Source organism: Mastacembelus armatus, chromosome 1 (genome assembly GCF_900324485.2).
Source record: "Mastacembelus armatus chromosome 1, fMasArm1.2, whole genome shotgun sequence".
In the NCBI taxonomy this organism is placed as follows: Eukaryota; Metazoa; Chordata; class Actinopteri; order Synbranchiformes; family Mastacembelidae; genus Mastacembelus; species Mastacembelus armatus.
Window position 1 is genome coordinate 2,622,522 of NC_046633.1, and position 20,906 is coordinate 2,643,427.

Below are 20,906 nucleotides of genomic sequence, written 5' to 3' on the forward strand. Positions count from 1 at the left end.
CTATGCCGTCTGTCTGACTTCAAGGCAGTGTGTTGTGTGCTGATGTTGAAGCGTGTGTGTAAATGACATTTTGGCCTGTACTCACAACTGCTTGAAGGATTACAACTCGGTTTTAGGGTTGAGTGTAGAACTAGGATTAGGTATTCAGTCGAGGTTAGGGTAAGGAACTAGAGAATGCATCATGTCAATAAATGCCCTCTCAACTATAGAAAAACCCGTGTGTGTAAGTGCAGATGTTCCTCAGTGTTATTAGATTGCAATGATTTGCATCACCCAGTTGTGATCTCACTAGAGGGCAGCACTGTAGCACACATCATTACGGCTCATTAGGATACATAACTCTGTACACTTCGCCTAGCTTCTGATTATTTTTAACAGCAGACTTTAAAACTCCTAATGGAAAGAGAAATATTTTATTACACCAAAGGCAGTGCATTCATGCAAAATACCAGCATAAATCTAACACAAATTCTACGGTGTAAGCAAATATATCCTGCAGACATATTGATCATTAGTTTAATTTAGTTTTGCACAATTAAGTATGTCCTGTCACTTTAGGAACTCCTCCCAGGTTAGAAGCACTTACACATAGATTCTAATCATGGTGAAATGAACCTGTTAGTGGGCTTCTGAGCCAATTTCTGTTGTGAGTCCCCTGATTGACTCTACATCTGGTGCTCTACGTATTGTATGTTGATGAAATCAAAAGTTGTTTTAGGGTTTTATGCTTTTAAATTCAAGCTTTTATAAGAACGACGTCACGTGTGTGTGTCCTGCAAACAAGTCCCATACATAGAAAAGCAGCCCACACACTAACAAAGCAGCGAAGAGGCTCTCTAAATGCCAAAAGGTAAATTCATTACATATGCAGGAAGTGATATGTGAAAAAACACGTCAGACGTTTAGACTTGCAGGCTAAAACAGACTAATCAGACTAATCAAAGAACAATCAGGGCAGGAGATGCCAGGACAATAAGGTGTTCCACAATTCTCATCAACCACCTGCTGGTCTGATAACACAACCTGCAGGAAGCGTAAAATATTAACGCTCACTAAATGTTTCTGTGCGTGCAACACACCAAAACTTAGGTGGAATGACTGGTTTCTTTCTCTGCTGTGCAACTGTATGGCATGAGAGAGTTCCCCTGCTTCCTGCCGGTTAGCTTATGCTAATCGGGTATAGTTTCATATTTATTATACAGACATATCAAACTTCTCTCAGGTACAACATGAATCAGAATAGTTCCCACTATACCAGTGCAATTTTTCTTTCAAATTTTACCAAAAGCAATTGACATGCAGTTGAATCTGGGCTTTTATGGCCTCTGGGGGCCTAGTGTTATATCCCCACCCGCACCCTTGTTTCTAATCACTGATATAAAGTTGTAAAAATGGATCCAAGGTGACTGTAATGGCCTCCAGGGACATATCTGCACCTAGACGTTTTGCTAAAATCATATGGTTAGTAACCCTCTATAAAAACCAAAAGGTAATCACTGTCTGTGGATATGACCATCAACCACACCAAAAGTACAATGCAACAAAAGAGAGAAAATAACACCCATGCTCCCCTGAAATATCTACAAATGCAGCCACAGCACTCCATCTTTGGAAACATCAAAAGAGCAAAAGTGTCATTTGGGGCCATGACACGTCCAACTGGGAAGGGGGAGGACAACTTTATGTCTAAACATCCAGTTAATGTCCATTTCAAGTGCCAACTCAGCCACGGAGGACCAGGATGGAACAGCTCCCAGCCCCACCACACACACAGGAATGCACCACTGTCGTTTCACTCTGAAGTACAGACTGGGAGCCGCGAACAAAAAGTCTTTAAGTGTCTGAGGACACTCGTGCATAGAGTAACTGCAAACATCTGAATGCACCACAGAGACAGGTGGTTGAGATGCATCAACATGGGAACATTAGGGTTGCATGATGATCGCAAAAAAAGTTCCCTCTATACCTACACACTTCCTAACAGATGCCTGTGTGTACAATGTTCCATGACATGTACTGTATAAATGAGTCAGATTATTCATATTGTTATTATTGTTGTTATTTTCCACTGACACACACCCTCATAAGGCCAGAACTATAAGTTGCCATGAATCATTCAGCACGGCTGCTTTGTGCAATGAGACTCAGTGTTCCTCTCAAAGAACTGACAGCAGCTGCCTTCACTGGTAGCATTTGAATAATAGTAGAAAGCAGTGGTGGTGCATTATTAAACTGATGTTTGAGTCATATTTCACAAAGACTGGGTGATTGAGTGGAGCAACAGTCACACAGATTTTCACACCTCTTCCATTTGTTTTCTCTGTTTTTTGATTAATCAGTTTCCTATCCTGATGATTTTTGTCATTGATTATAAATCCATACATTCAAACAAAAGAAATCAAAATTTTCTGTCAGAAAAAAAAACTAGCATCAATCAACAACGTGACACTTTTTTAGGTACGACCTTACAAGCTTTAAATCGCTTTTCTGACGATCTTTATTCACCAGTAAAAAATGGATTTCTTTGCTGCCCTAATGCCATTTTCATCCAGCTTCCATCAGCAAAGATATCTCATCACTGTCTAATATCCTCAGTTTTTCCTATTGCTGCCTACTGACACCAACAGCTCAGCAGTTAATGACCATTCAATTAAAAAGCTTTTCTCCAAAATTGCAGTAACCAAGAGACATATGGGGAACAGACAGAAAATTAAATGGAATGTAAATGTAAATTAAACTGAAAATGAATATGAAGTAGGAAATGACTTCAAAGTGGCAAAAATAACAACATTATGCTCCCTACAGGACAAACAGTGGCCATGTAACGTTATGTGACGTTCTGTACTGTGAATATGCAATTTGCTCTAATACAAGAAAACGTATGTGAAATGACGCGTTGATCGTTTGCAGTGATGGCATGAGAGAGTCTTCGTTCGTGCTTCCTCCACAGAGTTTATGCTGAGAATCCTGAGACACATCATTTGCTTTTAGTTACTGTACCGTTTCTTAACTGCTCGTATTTCTCGCAATGCTGGTCAATTCCACATTGACTGCCCTCCCACATTACCTTGATGAGGCAGCAAATTTGAATACGGTACATGATAGTTGGCAGTATATCTTCACTATTACTTTTCTATAGTATAGCAAATAAGAGTATAGAAAATAAATGAAGTGATTAAGTTAGTGATCCCCTTTTTCCTGCAGTTCCTGTTCTGCAAATATCCATAATTGACTATAAAATTGGCAAAAAATGAAAAAGAAAAATCCAGCTGGTGAGAGCCACAGGCCCTGTGTGTCAGCATTAATAACAACTCATAAACCTTCTGCAAATGGAAAACTGGTGCAGAATTGGATGGCAGGGATTATAAACAGCCTCAGGCTGAATGGATGGGTATTGCTCCTGTATTGCATGGTACTGTGTGTGTGTGTGAGTCAATCTGCTTCTCAGTACAGTTTCGGGTGGGGGGTGTTAGGCTAACTAGGGCAAACCACTCTGTAATTTGAGGGGAAAAATGGAGCCAGACAGGCAGTCATTTTGTGTGTCAGTGGGTGTGTAAGTGTAAATGAGTACCTGCGGGCTTTTGTGTATTTACTCTGTGTTTGTTATTGCAGACAGAGCCATTGTTGAGGGTGGTGCAGCTCGGTGACAGCATCAGCAGGCCACTTCGCTATAGCTGCTTATCTGCATCTTCTATGGCCCTATATTTGTCCCATGTTGCTGAGCACACCATGGGACATTCTGAGTACAGGAAAACACTTTTTACACACACTAATTATATTTTAAAGAGACATTATTATCACTCATAATTTAATTTAAGCAAACAAAAATACACTGTATTCTATGCTCAATAAATATATTGGCATGTTTGCTAATATCCACAGAAATGTGCATTTATAAACTCTGTGGCTCAGCTCTATTTATTGGCCCTCACAAATTACTACTCCCATTCTCCTCTCTGTGCATGCCCAAGCTCATGCTTTGCCTTTACTCAGCTCTGGCACAGTGTTTGTTACACGTGCCAAAAAATGTAAACTCTATGCCATATTTGGCTTCTCATATACAGTGTGAGATTTAAAGTATTCCTCTCTCTAAAGAACTCTGTAAAAAAAAAAATCAATACAGATGCAGTATAATAACATCTGGATGGGTTAAAAATAATTGTCTGCATTGTACTACAAGTTCTTAGGGACTTACTGTAGTATAGGAATGATATTGAGCACTGTGTTACTTTAGGGACTTTAGGGAGAACTAACATTGACTGATTGGCATCAGCTGCATCATCCATGCTTTACAATCAGTGGCTGAATCATTGGCTGTTTTGTTAACAGCTGGCTATTAACATCAAATCATATTCAAAAAGGTGAAGCGCTCTCAAGAGGCACCTCTGCTTATAAGCTGGTGTCATGTATACAGAAAACGTTCATTGCTGTTGTCTGACTAAACTCTGATTCCTACATTTACAGGTTTAAAAATGCATATTACAAATTGTGTATATTTAGTTATATAAAAGAAAAGAAAATTCAGAAGAAATCTTCAATAATCAGCCAGAGAATCTGCTCACTGTTTCCACAGCTCAACAGGTAAGACCTCTCCACCTTTGTTTTGTGGTATGCATTTAGTTCTTCAGCCCAGAAAGAGCATGGGGGCAGATCAGGACCTGGAGGATCGCCCTGTCAGCTGCCTTCTCTGGCTCAGAAGTCAAATGTCTAAATTAGCGTCTGATAGAGCGATAAGTCAGGATGTCTGGTTGTACATCTGCTGGGGAACTTATGTTCTCCTGAAAAGCTTGGTCTCATTTTCGCTGCAGTTGCTAAAAGGATTTTTACAGAATTACTGGCAGTGTAGGCTTGCACCGTGTTGTTTAGCAGTAGAATATATAGGGTGAACCCCACCTCACCCCTAATGTCAGCTGAGCTTCAGCTTTTCATCTTACTTCTCAGAGACCTATTGTATGTTTCATATTATAAACCATAGTCTATTAGAATAAGAAACAATACAGACACAATAACACCTAGAAAAGTGAACATTAGTCATTAAAAGCTTAACTCGTGTTACGAACAACTTGGTCTGCTTGCTACTGACCAGCCTGCAGGTTCAAAAAAATTTTTACCTCATTTGCACAGACGTGAATCTGCTTGTCTTTGCTTGTCATGACATTCACTGCAAGCTCAAATAAAGCCAGCAGAGCATGGAGCCGTGTGTGGAAGGTCCTCACACCTCCTCCCCTGCCTCATATCTGACTCACCCAGCAGCACTCTGCAACGATCTCTTAAGAGCCATTACCCAATTATTAGGTGGTGAGGCTTTAACAAGGGAAACAGAGAACAGTGGGTGATAGACAGGAGAAAATGTGAAAAGGAGACAATGAGACAACAGTTAGATCCTGAAATACTTCAGTGTACTTCAGTCAGTGTTTTCTTGTAAAGGATTACATTCACCTTGGTTGCAATGAGTTGATTAAAAATCAGGCGTATCTAGAAATTAAGTTATGTTTAAGAGGACACTTGTTTGACTACTCTGGTTCAGTTTGATTGCACGATCTACAGTATGTCTCACACAACTCAAATAAATTGCCATTAATTTTGCGTTTCTCACAAAAGTCAATGTGAAGTCTCCAACAAGCAGTTTCTGTAATGGATTCAGGTTACCCATTCTGTGGTCATATTATATTCAGAATTTAATTGAAAACATTTCCAATATCTGTAATGTATTATAGATATCTAGAATAAATTATGCATCCAGTACAACACATGCCATAATTCATTATGCTGGTTTATAGTGCAGCAACTCTTGCGATGCATAATGTGCTAATGCAAATATATACTGTAACACATAGCATTCCCCATAGCATTCCCCTGGCAACTAGCTCTAACTCTTTAGCTCCTCACTCATAGGAATAAAAGTGCTGATTTGCCAGTTTATCAATTAAGTTCAGACTGAAAAACCCTAAATCACTTAATAAATTGAGGTGAAATTTTGCTCAGACATTCATGGACCCCAGAGGACGTGGCCTACTGACTTTTTTGGCTCAACATTTCCTCTGTCTCCATGAGCTTAGTGCATTCCCCCCAGAACAGCAGCAGATACTTAATTTAATGGAGAATTTAAGTCCAGTAAATAGGCCCGTGACAGCTGAGTGTGGTCCAACATCAAACACAGGAAAGCTGGGCTTCTATCCAGCTGGCATCATGACCCTGTGACTTATTGAAAAGCAGCAGATCACAGCGCAGGACACGGGGTGCACCGTGATCACTTGAGTTTTTAATCACATTGAAACAAGAAGTTCAGGCAGTGTCAGGTCAGCTACAGCTGCAACACTCCTGGGATAAACACTGTAATCAGAGTATAACAGAGTGGAAGTGTCAGCTTATAATTTCCACCCTGTACACCTAACCAAATCTGATTGGATGTTACTATAGCAACACAGGTGCGAGTGAGCCAATCAATGTGAAGCACACTGCAAAGAGCTGCTGCCAGTCAGCCAATACAAATGTGGCTTCAGGACTCTGCTAACGCTACGGTTCATTTTTCATAAATTACTGGGTTCATTTTTTTATTACTGGCGCAGCTCTCTCTCTTTGTGCGCTTAAAATTCACCCACATAAACAAACACGTCAGACTTTTTCTTTCTTTACTAACTAAAGCTGAAGCTCTGAATGACCTCTAAATATATTGCCATTAGTTAACACACACTGTAGCTTCCTGGTATGTAAACGGCATAAATGCAGAAATGACTTATTGAATGTCTTACTTACTCTAGAGAGGATATGCAAGGTTGTTTGGCTCTCACACAGCATGCCCTCCTGTCTGCTCTAGTTATTGAACAGTGGTAGATTATAGCTCTAGAAACCGTAGATTTATTTCTTAGGGCTTTCTGATTTGAAGAGCTGTAATTTTGTGATTTAAAGACACTGGGTTGTGCCCTTTGATCTGCCTTTCATGTTTTAATTTCACAACCACTGTCATTATTGTTTTTTTTATCTATTCACTTTCCAGGCTCTCATTTGCCCCTACCTGTTTTCCTCTACCTCCTCCCTTCCTCTCGTTTCTCTCCATCTACCTCTCAGGCCTGTCTCCCTCTGACAGATGAGTGTGGTCAGAGGTCATGTGGTTGTGATCAGGAGTACACTGCCTCAGCACTCTGTCCTGCTTGCTGCGTCTAATCTATGAGAAAACAGGCTACAGCTTGGTCGGACCTGGAAACAGCTGTTCGCCTCCAGGCTCAGCCTTCAAACTCGTCAACCTATAGAAAACTGTCTTCGTAGTCTCAGAACATTTCCCCCTCAACACACAGCTCCACCCTCCAATGTCCCTTCTGCTTGATCGGGTATATAACTGCAGAACCACAGCAGAATAGGAATGCAAAGGCCTTACATAGCACTCATACTTCGACTAATGATACCAATTGTAAATCAAGATGTAAATTTGGTCCATGGCGTCTTACACAAGAATATTATTAGTCTGTTAGTTTGTGATTATTAGAAAAGATCAAGTGCTATGATTGTGTGTTACATTCTGATCTGTTTTCAAGTTGCATGTTTAATGAGTTGTGACTTATGGTCCTCTGGTAGTTTAAGTAGGTAAATATGAAGGTATTCCATAGAGCAGCATTTATGTATGATGGTGTGTTGTGGTTAAGGATGAGTTTCACTTCGTATTTGATTGTCCTGTCAAGTACTTTGTCAAGATCTAGTAAAAATGTATGGCAAGTGACACTAAGACACTGTGAGTCCTTCATAATGGCTCATGTTGATTATTTCCTGAATATCCGTGGGAATGTTTTATTATTCGTGTCATGTGGCCATGTTAAGTGGTGATGATGAGTGACTCTTGTAAGAGTGCATGACAAATATTAAGTCAAACTCTTTAAACTTTCTTTTTTTCTTTTCTTAAACTTTTCAAATTTGGCCTTCCTGTGCCTCTGCCACTACTGGTCCCAGTGCTGGATGAAAAACGAGGAAAGTTGGGGGTCAGGCAACTGCTGGCACTGAGTGATTGGACTGGAGCATTTGCAAGAGGCCACCATCAGTGGGCAGGGGGGGGCTTGTCGCCCTCCACAGCACAGGCTGGACTCCACTCCGCTCTCCGGATCTTCCCCTGACTCTCCTCTGCACCCTTGCCTCCCATTTCCTTGTTGCCCAGTCCTAGATGCCACACCCACTACACTTCTCTCCACTTACCTGATTAGCTTCTTGCTATATTTACTGGTCTGCTTCTTTTGTTTTGTTTTTATCTATCAGTTTGATGAGCTATCATAGCTGTTGCACTTACCACTCCCAGAGCCTGTTTTAGCACCTGTTTCCCTGAGGAACCTGTTTGTTTGGGGTTTCCTGTGTTTGGACTGTGACTGCTTCATGAATTCTGCTTTTTGTCTGTTCCCCTGGACTCCACCTGTGTTATACTGAACTACCTGTATTTGGACTCTGCTTTTCTTGGCCTTTTATTGGATTACTCATGTGTTTTGGACTCCGGTTTCTCCCTTCCTGGTTTGGCTGCTTCAGTCTCAAGTAAGTCTGCTTTTGCCTTGTTAAATAAGCTGCACCTGCCAGTTTGCCTCCATCTGCATTTGGACCCTTCCTCTGCCTCCCTGGTGAACAGCCTCATGGTGCGTTTCTCTTTGCAACGTTTCCTCACATCACTTCTCTTGGATTTTCTTCTTAAAGTAACACAGTTTAATCTGTCATACACAATTAAATGCTGCAGAAAGATATGCAATCCCCTATGATATTTATGTTTGAGATATGTCACATTGCTATTTCTTTTGTTTAAAAAAAAAAAGCATTGAAATGGCTCAACCTTAGAAATTCTTTCAGCCATATACATAATTTATCCACTGAACAAATGCTGTAATAATGAGGCAGTGTGGTGCTTTTGAGACCAGCCTTACAACAACTTCTAGTAAAAAAACATTACTAGAGACTGGATTCATTAATAATAAATCAAACTTCCTCAAAAGGGAAAAAGATTTGGTGTTTTTTTTTTACATTTGCATATAATATATATAATAATAGGTTGTGAATAATGTTGCTAAGAGATGTCAAAAATGTTAAAACCTCAAGCTTTGCAGTTGACAGAATGTTAGTTATACCTGGATGTGATTCATACTGGCTAATTTTGGTTGGATATTGACTGAATCTATCTTCATAACAGTAAGATATACAGAGCGTATGTTGCTTGCAAATCTTGACCAGGCCCCAGTGATCCCTCTGTATTGGTCCAGTCTTAAACACTATGCTGTTTAACAGAAATGCATGTGAGAAACTAGGACCGTATCCTTCCACTCACTTTGTCAGCTGGTGCTTTAGCCCAAGCAGGGATAATTGGAAGTGAATTTATGCACTGGTTTGTTTATTGTTTAACAGAAAATTGAGTTAATTGAGCTGATCACTGTGAGGGCATTTTTAATGGGCAACGAAGTGAGTGCAATTATGTGTAAAGTGTTTTGGACAAAACTGTTTTCCAGTAAATGTTGTTATAAGGTTCAGTTGTAATTTATTCCCCTTATTTGGCTTTAAGGTATTTGTGTTGCTGCTTTTCACGTTTCAGGCTGTTGTTGAATATTGTCATATTCCTTTTAATCCTTTTGTAAAAGTAGCATGTGAAGTTTCAGTTTTAATAACAAAAACTAAGTTGGACAAAACCAAACTAGGTCAAATTAAATGCAAAAGTGAACTAAATCAACCAGGGCTCATTCTAAGTAACAGCTTGACTGCTGTGTATGTTGGCACATCCTCAACTAGTATGGGCTGATGATCCCGAAACTGTTCATATGTCCTGTTTTGTTTCCCAATAGCACTTCTCAGATCTCCACTCAAGGCTTAAAGTATTTACAATTCTGCAGTCTGCTTTTCCTCCAGCAGAGTGTCTCTGAGGATGGTATTATAGCTAATGGGACAGATATGGCAGAACAGATGGGGCTGGCATGCTGCAGAGACCAATCCGCTGTTTCATGAGAGTTTCAGACTAGTTTGTGAGTGCTAGTTTGTTTGTTTGTTGTCGTGCTGCCCATTTTTTTGGGTGATATCTCAAATACAATGCTCTTCAAAGGATTGAGTCGCTTAATTGTGAGCCAGGTCTTAAACTGGATGGTGTCATTTGTCAATAATTAGAAGGGTGAAGACATTTTCTCAGCAGAAATGTGGACTTTGACAATGTGCAGGTGCTTCATGGGTTTAAAACAAGGTGTTTTAATAAAATAAACAGGCTCCTCACTTCATGTAAAATTATGAAGACTTTTAATTTCCCATGAACAAGTGTTTGTTTTTTTTTTGTTTGTGTGTGATACAGAACAAATAAACACTTTGGTTAGTGAAGAAGAAAATGTTAACAAATACTTACACACATAAACAGTCCCACCCCAACAGCATGAGTGTATAGCACAGACTTACTGTGGGCTCTAAAGACAGTTATTTATACAGCTATTTACAAACACTGCTCTGCAGTCCAACCTTTCTTTGTGAATACATGGGATTTGATGAGAATCATCAAAAATCTAATGCATCCCTGCATTTAATTAAAAAGCACCATACTTTGTCATTGTTTTTGATAAGCTGAGATATACAGTAACTAGTACATGTCATTGTGCAAAAAGGACAGTTCAACAATACAGAAAGATATTATTTTCACACCCAATTTCTAGGCAGATAGTTTTGATTTTAGAGGGTCCACTCTGGACATTGTTCACTGAGACTATTTATTTCAGCCCACATCACTTTCTGCTACATTTTAATACTTGGGGCACCACAAACACAATGTGATTCATCTCTATATGAAATATTTTAATATGGTGGATTGAGGCTTGTGTACAAAGAGATTCTAGTGCTGGCAAATGAGGGGCAGGAGGCACCTACAAGACACCAGGAAGCAATGGTGGAGATGTTCAGGTGTACCTTTCTGAGGTGACACCATCCTCACACCTACCCCTAGGAGGGATAATCGGAACAAATAGGATGCAGCATGTAATGTGTTTGTCAGATAGAAGGAATGTTTTCCGATTTCGTGCAGTCCTAGTAAATCACGGTGTATCACTTTGGAAATTCATTATGCCAGGGTGGTGACTCTTTCAGCTTCAGCAAATCAAATTTACACTGTGTGCATGACTAAACACCCTCAGCTTTAAATGGGATGTTTGTTTTGCGATTAGGGTGAACTGACCTTTGAAAGTGTTCTTCTGAAAGGCACAAAGTCTTCTTTAAAGCATGACAGCAGTCTGTATGAAAACTTTTAAATCTGACAGATACTGTGTCAATGTCTAGAAGCGTCACAACACAACTACAGGAAATAATAGATTGCACAGGTTTATGGTTCCTTGTAAGTCATACTCTTGTGTTTATACACAAAGTCCCTGAAAGGAGTAATCCAAGAAGAGAATTAGCACAGCAAGGAATCAGGACAAACTGATTTACTTTTGTACAAAAGTGTATTTGTAGTGCAAAGGAAGTAATTCAATATTCTTTCCTAATCGTGTGCTGTGCTACCTTTCCCTTTTGCATTGCTCCTTTTGATTCAAAGTTTTTGGGCAGTCTACATTTACTATAAGAAAGAAGCACATCATCTTCCTCTCCAGACTCAAAGGAAAGCACCAACATGTAATGTTCTCTATTTAGTTCTTCTTGCTTGGCATAAAGCAGAGTCCATGACAAAAAAAACAAACAAAAACAACTAAATAATCCGACCCAGAGATTCTACCAATCCTCCTATTATCCCCTCGTTATATTTTCATTGGATACTAGGTGCCACCAGGTATCCATTAAAGGTGATGTAAACATCCACATCGTCACTGTAAATGGCGTTCTCTCTTTCCCTCTTGTAGAGTCGGACCCAGACCTCATCATTCAGAGCCAGATCCAGCATGACACTCTGACTCTGCATGATGGACCTCTCACTGGGCTGAGCGTACAGGATCACCTGCTCCTTGTCGTTGTGCATGAGGTGTAGATAGGTCTCCTTAAAGTTCCAGGTATGGATGTTGAGGTTGAAGAAGTAGATCCCTGGCACGTAGCAGTAGAACTTGCCCTTGAACATATTGAAGTGCTCGTGGAGGTTGACGAACACCGTGTCAAAAACTAGTGCCTGGTAGTAGTCCACACTGTGCAGGGACTTACGACGTCCCACCGAGAAAGAAGAGTGAGGGATCTTGCAGGCATCTCCAGGGGCACCTGCCTGGCCTTTGCTGCCTTTAGGGCCCATGGGTCCACGATAGCCAGGAGGGCCGTCCAGACCTGGTTTTCCAGGTGTGCCTTTGTCTCCTTTGTCTCCTTTATCACCTGGCGGTGCAAACAAAATCATCAGGAGCCCAATATGGACTGTTTTCTCTTTTGAACTACGTACAATACATAATCATATTCCAGATTTATAGAACTTCATTTCATTTCCACTTACCCAAGAGAAAACAACAGTTCCATTGTCCATTTTGTCATGCACACAATGGCATTAAGCTTTGTGCCTTTCATACCGTTTGCAGATTGAAATCAGCAGCAAGACTTGAACATGATCTTTTAAATCCTCATTATAAATCTGAAGGATTTTTGTTAAACCCATGCATTTCTTAATGTTGGACCGTAACACAAGACGTGTGTAAGGATTGGCTGTCTGGAAAATGTGAACTGTCGTCAGTATCTGCAAGTTGTAAAAGCCACAACTGAGACCTCAAAGTAATCTCTGACCTTTGTTTTGTATTTTTTATGACCCTCACTTTGTTATCCTGGCTCCTTGTTGCTCTGCTGACACCACAGTGAATTTAAGTTTATAAGCACCTTGTCAACAAAATCTGAAAATTACTGAGCTTAAACATCCTTTCACCACTTCTTACTGAAAACAGACTATTTTGAATTTCCCCATTGTTCCCAGTACATACAAACCTGTTTGCCATCAAATCCTCTCACCATATTATCATAAAGCAGCTGTTTAAAAAGACATTCCTTAGTCAGTAAACAGAGACAAACGCATGGAGGAACAAAAGAGCTTACTGAAATTGCTGACGAAAGGTTAATGATAGTTTTAGTGATTTCCACATTAATGTATGGGGTGGCATGCTCCTTTACTGACGGGTAAAGAAACATCTTCAAACCATTTTGGTAAAGTCGAAATTGCATGCTTGTCAAGCTTCAAAAAAACTTTTGTAAATATATGTAGTTCTATGAAGCTCTGAAGCCTGCGAGTCATAAAGAAAGCTATAAATAACAGATTTTGTTCAAATCATGCTGTGCTCTCTCTGGGATGTTGCTGCTAGATCCCCTCAGGCAGGTCCTAATGTGGTCATGAGTTAAACTCGTCTGGGTTGGATAAACCACACAGGAAGAAGGCACAGCGCTGCCCTCGCTCACCATTACCTAAAACTTCCTGGAGACTTAAAGTAAACACAGCTCATCCTCTGCACACATCCACACTGATCTGTCCAGCTGTGACCAGCGTCCACATAAAAAGCCCTGAGGAAAATCACACTGGTGTCCACGAACAGCAGCTTAGCGGCACCCTATAAGGGACTGATCCTTTATCCTGAAATCACATAACTACATGGCCACTTGTAGTTATGGCCCCTGTGGGCATTTCTTCTTAGTTAGATATTTAGATTGTTAGATGTAAAATTCTAATTAGTACAGTACAATCCCTTTATTGGAGTACGTTTGAAAGTAAATGTTGTAAATTCCTTTCCCCTCTGTTTAGATGCTGTTGCAAAATAGCTTATGTTTAAATAAACGTGGTGGGCCTTGCAGTTCTGGAAATATACTATAAAAGTGCTGTTATGTAAATTTACTATTGTAGGTTTTAAAGGAATCCTTCTATGAATATCCTCCTTTATCTGGCTTCTTTTGAGACATTTTGCAGGCTGAGCTGGTTGACTGATTGTGGGTTACACTGTTTAAATCCAGTCACTGCAGCTCTGTGGGACTGTGCACATATACAACATTCAAACATATAATCAAGCAGAATAACAGACTGAGACGAGTTTCAGAGGCTGATTCTCAAAATGAATTTCTCAGGATTTTTTTTTTTCTCCAAAATGAAGAACATTTTCCTTTTAAAACACTCTGTAAATCCAAGATGTTGCTTCCTACCAATGAATAATTTGACCTGAGTGCCCAGTGTGGATGAAGTGCTTGTGTGCAAGTCTTAATTCAACTTTCACTGAGCTGTACATATCTTGGTCTGTGTGCGTCTACATTCTTTCAATTAATTTTCAGAACAGCTCCCGAAGTTTGTAGCCCAGTGGAAAAAACAGCTTTAGTCCCAGAGGGTAAAAACAATTTCCAAGAAATTCAAATTTGGCCTTTTAGAAGAAGTTCACAAGTTCTTCTGTGGTTAGAAAATGGCCTCAGTTGCCCCTAATTATGTGTGTGCATGGATTGTGTTTTCATTCATGTGTGTGTTTAACTGACAAGAGACAGAGTTTTCTTGTTTGTGGTTGAGCAGTTGGACTAGCTTTGGGGGTTGACAGTGGGTCAGAACAGCCCTGGCATGTCCACTTATCAAAGGGCCAGCGGATAAAACAACTGAGTGATGACACATCTTTTGGACTGCTCTGGTAGAGTTGGCTGCTATTGCTCTGATATTAGATACACATGTTCACCCAGTCCTCACTCCAGCTGTGATTGTGTAGTTCTAGGATATTATAGAAACCCTGTATTTTCGATCTCTCCTTCCCTTCTTCAAGTTTCTGTCTCCTTCTGCTTCCCCCAGGTTTAAACACAAACCTGCACAAATGCATCACAAAGAAACACACATTCACCGTTAGCCTTTCTCGCTGTCATAACTCACATAAGCTATCACAAACTTGACTGTGACAGGGCTCACTGTGACCGTATGGAACTGAGTTAATCATGTGTAACAAATGGATTCACATGGGTCTACGCTGCTTCTAGTATAGACTAGAAGACTCTAGGCTCTGGTCTTAGTCAGACTGGGTCCAAAGTACATTCTTTCTAATCAGATTTGGCCTCCTCCAACTGAAGAAGCCCTGATCTAGGGCTCTAGGGATCCTTTAGGGTATATAACTGTATGTGCCATCTAGTGATATGTAGCACATGGGGTTCTGGGGAACGTGTTTCGTTCACCTGTGCACTGTACCAATGTATATAGCTGGAATGACAAATCAAACCTCTTAACCTTATATTCTAAGATAAAGGCTTAAGTACTGCACTGTAGAGGCCACTTTAAGGTCTGCTAATTTCCAGGGTTTATTCTAATTTAATGGCCACAAAGTAATTGGATAGAAATAGCAGTAATTTCCACACGCAGCCTCAGGTTTTTAGGTCCTCCTGAGGGTTAGAGGCTCCAGGGCAGCAGATCACTTTTCTGAGTTGTTAATCATGCTGCTTCTGGTAGCAGCATTTTTTCTGTATGTGGGTCACCTCAGTTTTGGACTGGGGATAATTATCTTTTAGTCGACTTCAGGCTGAGTGTGACTGGACTCCGATCTCCTTCAGATCAGCTCTGGTTTTGAAAGTTATGTACAATATGTATGATTTGGTCTTCCACAGATCCACTCACTGTATCAAGTCCAAAAAGTGTAATCCACAGGTGTGAAGAACAGCATCAGTCGATCTGACATTAGACATTATCATTTTCTTCACTTCACTTACTTCCCACTTCCACTTGCAAGAGACATAAGAGACATGGTGATATGCTTCTTATGCTAAAAACAGATTCAATGACTTAGATGCATTTTACATGAGATGTTTCTTCCAAGCTTAAATTGATATGTCAGTATACATTTACTGTGACACACACTGTCAGAAGCAATTAAAGTCCCTGTTTCTTGGCAGCCTGGTTCTTTCACAGAGCATTTCCTTCTCAAAGACAGACTCAGTTCCACAGATCCAGCAGATCTCTTCCATAATCAATACGTGATTACTCTTATGATTAAATAGTAGCCTTGCCAGACATAGAGCTATCTGGGAGGTGCAGAAGTGGTGATTGTGTAAAGGTAGTTTGTAGCAGGGAGATTCAAACGTCCATACAAACAGATGTTAAGGCTATGGTACCTTTGAGGATGGTCATGTTGATGACAGTTCGGACCTCTGGCATCTGATATTGAGCCACGGCCGCTTGCTGGTCTGTGTTGTCACAGCACCGCTTGCAGAGTCTGGAAGGGGGTTTGGAGAGGGAAGGGACACAGCAAACCAGGGGGAGGAGGAGAAGCAGCCTCATGCACACCACCAACATGGCTGCAACAACCTGAGGGTGAAAAACAAGAAGTTTAAAAAAAAAAATATGTACATGCATGTCAAACCAAAGCAAAGGAAGATCTACAGTAAGACATTAGCAGTTTCAAACTCTTAAACAGATCATATAGGTCACATTATTGCTGTAATAAGGCTCTGGATTACTCCGTTCTCCAGAGGAACTTCTAAAAAGTTACACAAGCTGACCACAAGCTAAACACTGGAAAATCACTAAATCAAAACCAACATTTTTGGGTCACTTTATTTTCTGGTTTATCTTCTATATTCCTGTGGACAACTGGCCATGTGTCAAGTTGTTTCCATAACAAACACAGTTGGGATCGAGGGATACCTCAACACTGACAGTAATCCTCAAGACTTTTTCTGGATTTCGCACTCATGCTTGGTCCACCAGGGAGTTTTGTTTTGTTGCAGAGAATCTTCTCCACAGCTGCCTCAGTACCAGTGTGCAGTACAGACCAGACACATGGCTTGAGTAGATGACACAGCCAAAAGCAGGGGTATATCCCAGCGTTCTCAGAGTACTTACCCAACCATCATCAAATTCATCATTGATAAGCACAAACACTTCAACTTTCTCTGGTAGCTGCCGACACACACACACACACTCTCACACACTGGCCTGCATATGAAAACATCAGCAGCATTTGGATTCTCATCTCACAGATGTATAGCATTAATTCCTGAGGACATGCACTGTCAAAACTGTGAAGGAACGCAGCTGTGATGTGCACGTGAATACATAGTTGAAAGCAAGAACATAAGGAGGAAAAAAAACAACTTGGTTTAGGAACAACTCAACTCAATCAGCTTTAGTATTTCTTTAAGTATTTTTACTACATGTTACTTGAATTATACAACCTGCACGTTAAGATATTGTAATTTGTAATAACAGTATGTTTTCAAACAATGTGGGATCCAACTGTCAGCTCAGGGCCATCCCAAATGAAAGGCGAAGACCAGTTTCAACAACCAAATGACATTTCTGAAGTGACATTACATGATTTTAGTGAAACAGGTTGCTCATAGTGAGATTATCACCCAACTCTGCAGCTCTACTGAGAATTTTAGCATCTTTCAACTCATCGCTTTGGTTTTAAGAGCCAGTAGCTTTACTGTTTAGGTTCACTTTCACTGGCCTCATCAGGCAGACAGCTGTTTCCAGTAAACAGACCCACTGTATACAGCATGTCCGGCATCAAACGGTACAAAGACAAGGTTAGTGTTTGGATGGTAAACACAGAGGAACATCTGTCAGCTAAAGACCAAGATATTTCCCTCAGCGGCTGGTGGAGTCAAAAAAAAAAAAGAGCTAGTGAGTTGGACTTGTATTCCTTAGGCGGAAAGAAACCTGACTCACAATGAATGCAAAAAATTCTCTGGATGTAGAAATAAACTGTTTGCTAGTGTGACTGTCTAAAGCATGCCTTAGTATTTCATTTTGCTCTCCACCATTTAGCTCCTCCATGCAAGAATTGTAATTGGTCACTTAAAGCTACCTTGTAATTTACTCCTGTGTGTTTCCTGTGCCAGTAGTAATGCTCATTCAAAGAAAAAAGACTACAACTATTTTCTTTACTTGACAACTTGGACATTTTGGGCATATTTCTATCCATCTTTCTCAGTCCGTCTTTTTCTCTATCCCTGAATTTGTCATCATCGTTCCCAGAGTTCACCCTCTGAATTCTAATCCTCTGTAAACCAAAATAGTATGAAATGAACGAGAGATGTGGGAGAAAACACACACACACAAAACAAATTAAACGGAGGAGAATGATGAGTGAGATAATAGTGAGAGTCTCAGGGGTTTTGCAGTGATGGATGAAAGTTAACAGGATTTAACATTATGGACACAGCATGACTGGGAGAAAATAAAATGACTGGAGCTCTGCCTCCACATTTATTAATAGAAAATATAAACAGTTTTATGAATCTGCCTCACACCTACAGCCAGTCACACAGCCAAGGATACTTTTCTCCTCACTTTCACAATATGTGTGAAAAATTATTCACTTTATCACTTTAATTTAGATTTGTGTTATTTACATTTAAAACACTGAGCACAATGCAGCCATTCAGTTGGTGAGGCTGAGACATTCTGCGTGTTTTACAAGGATTTTATTTTTTCCATTGGACGAAAAGAAGAAGTAGTTGGGTTGTCAGTTGGTCACTGCTCTGGGCCAAACTGAAATACCTCCGCAACCACTGGGAATTTCATTCAGACAGTCATGTTTTTTTCATATAGAGACAACATCAGGTCAAAGATTTTAATTGTCAGACACTTTGGTTTATGATCAAATGCCTGTACAACAAAATGACATTCTCAGCTATATTCTGTGCTTTGTGCACATTAGCGATTGTTAGCATGCTAATGGTCAACATGGTAAACAGCATGTCTGTTCACTATTAACATGTTACACCTGTCACCTGAGTGTGTGTGTTCAAGTTCACTCTGGTTTGTGTTAATACTAGAAATAACTTCACTAGTTACTTCACTCAAATATCCAACGATGGTAGTACGGTGTGTTTGAATACAGCCACACAGTTACAGATATAGTCAAATAGTTCCAGTAGTTTTATTCATCAGTCAGTGCTGTTGTTTAACCAAAGTCAGTGTGGTGCTTCAGCAGCTCTGAATTCAGAGTGGGTTGTGTCAAACATGTGCTTTGAGATATTTAATGATGTGTTTGTAAAACTGTCATGAGGAAAGTGTCACATGCTGCAAAATATCACAAAATCTAATACAGCATAGATGTGTAGGCAATGAATACTGATACAGGCTAGTGCCACTTGAGAAATATATCTACAGTATCGTACTAAAAAACGCTGAGACACCAAATATGTGGCAGAAAGTTTTTGTCCACTGTCCACTGTGTTTAGAGCCTTCTGCTGTGCTTTGACATCATCACACAGCAGGGATGAAATATATGATGCATTAACCTATTGTCATTCATCAGTAATGAGAAGCCAGAAGCCTTGATCTCCAATATTTTTGCTGTATGTAGCTAAAGAAGGTTGGCTGCTTGTATAAAATGAAGAATGTAACAAAACAAATATATAAGTCATGCAAACATAAGTGTAAAGCAGTTTGGGCACATATCATCATGCAAGGTGACATTTTCCACACATCCTTTGTGTTACAGGAGCTAAGCTGATGAACTTTAATCTATTAGATATAAACCTTATAACCTTATTCTACCTCATCCTCCCCCTCCCTCACCATCAGGACACCCCACCCCCTCCCTTGCACCCAGACCTGTGTGCACAATTTGCAGCAACATGCTGCCAATAAACCGGACACACACGGCTGGATGCGAACCCAACCACAACACACATGCAACACTCATAATGAATTCATTTAAGAAGCCACGTCTACAGCGCCAGAGCATCAGTTTGGCATGCAACTGCAGTCCAGATAAACCATTCACACAAGCCATGACACAAACACATAAACACAAGACGCACTTAAAGAAACGTGTCAGGCTGTGGCAGCGTGCACGGGGATGCTGGAGGTAAGTTTAAAGCAAATTGCTGCTGAGTTGGCGACTTGTGAATAACTTCTCCAGTCCTGGACGCTTCTGCAAGCTCGCAAACGCGCCGCTGGGTGTTTCTTCTCTTTTTCATTGATTTCTTTCAAACTCCGGAGGATTATTATGCAGAGTCGCGTCGGCTGTGAGGGGATTGTCACGAAGTCACTGTCACATCGTGTCTGTGTCTGATCGCTTATTCTTACCTGGTGAAGTTTAACCACAGCGGAGGAGGAAGAAAAGACTGCTGGTGTCAGACCGAGAGGAGGCACTACTGAGGAGAAACCTCTCTCTCTGGCTCTCCCTCCCATGCGCTCTCCCTCCTTCTTCTGTCTCACACAGAAATGGACACACACCTTTACTCCCTCCTTTCTTCATCAAACATCAAAAGTCAAGTCTTTTCCCCTCACGACCCATTAATGTGCCCCCCCTCCTTGTTCTCCTGATGCATTTTCCTCCTGTGATCATCTGCTGTTCGACCCCCCTCCTCAGAATTTACATCCATCCCTGTCACAGTGGAGCTGAACCTTCATCCAGAGTTTCATAACAGAAAGCTAAAAGTGGCACAGAGGAACTGTCACCACCCAAACACAAATTTAGGTCATGTCTGCTTCTCCATCCTATTTTCCACTCTACAGTGTCTGAGTCAGCAACAAGCCCCTTTCTTTTGATTTGCCCCATGATATCCAGCTCTGCATGCTGAAATAAACAGCAACATTATTCCCCCCCTCTCATAAACTCAAAGTGTAGTAGGAGCTTCTTTAATATCATTTACATAAACCTGTCATCTCTTCTCCACGCTCATCTATCACTGTGTTGTAATGTCAAGAGAATATGGCTGCAATCATTTAAGAAAAGCATAAGAATAATGTCCCTGTAGAATAACACAGATAAAGTTCTTCAGATGCAGAATCCAAAACTGTCTGTTGTTCCTGTCACGCAGCTTTTAAGTCAGTGTCAGTCAGTGTCCCGTACACTAAGCTTAAGGAACAGACCATTTTAAAACATCTGAATGATATTTTCCAGATGTGCAATGAAATGGCTCGAGGGGCCATTACCATATCTAACATCTGTGTGTCCTTGGTGGCCTGAGAACCAGCCTGCCAGGGGACCAGGGGTGTGCACAGAAGAAATAAAAATTAGTTGGCAAACTAGAGGCATGAAATATAAAATCTGCAGCACAGAGCACTCTAT

The 20,906-nt window shown here is 40.6% G+C and overlaps 1 protein-coding gene across 1 annotated transcript; it reads right to left on the minus strand.

Annotated features, from left to right (window-relative positions):
* Positions 1-10,556: 10,556 nt before the first annotated feature.
* On the minus strand, positions 10,557-20,065 carry c1qtnf6b (C1q and TNF related 6b). The gene is made up of 3 exons (XM_026304209.2): positions 19,919-20,065; positions 15,985-16,177; positions 10,557-12,267 (listed from the first exon to the last, which is right to left on the minus strand). Exons 1-3 carry the CDS (start codon positions 20,021-20,023, stop codon positions 11,720-11,722), a joined length of 846 nt encoding a protein of 281 aa, XP_026159994.1. The 5' UTR covers positions 20,024-20,065; the 3' UTR covers positions 10,557-11,719.
* Between the last annotated feature and the right edge of the window lie 841 nt (positions 20,066-20,906).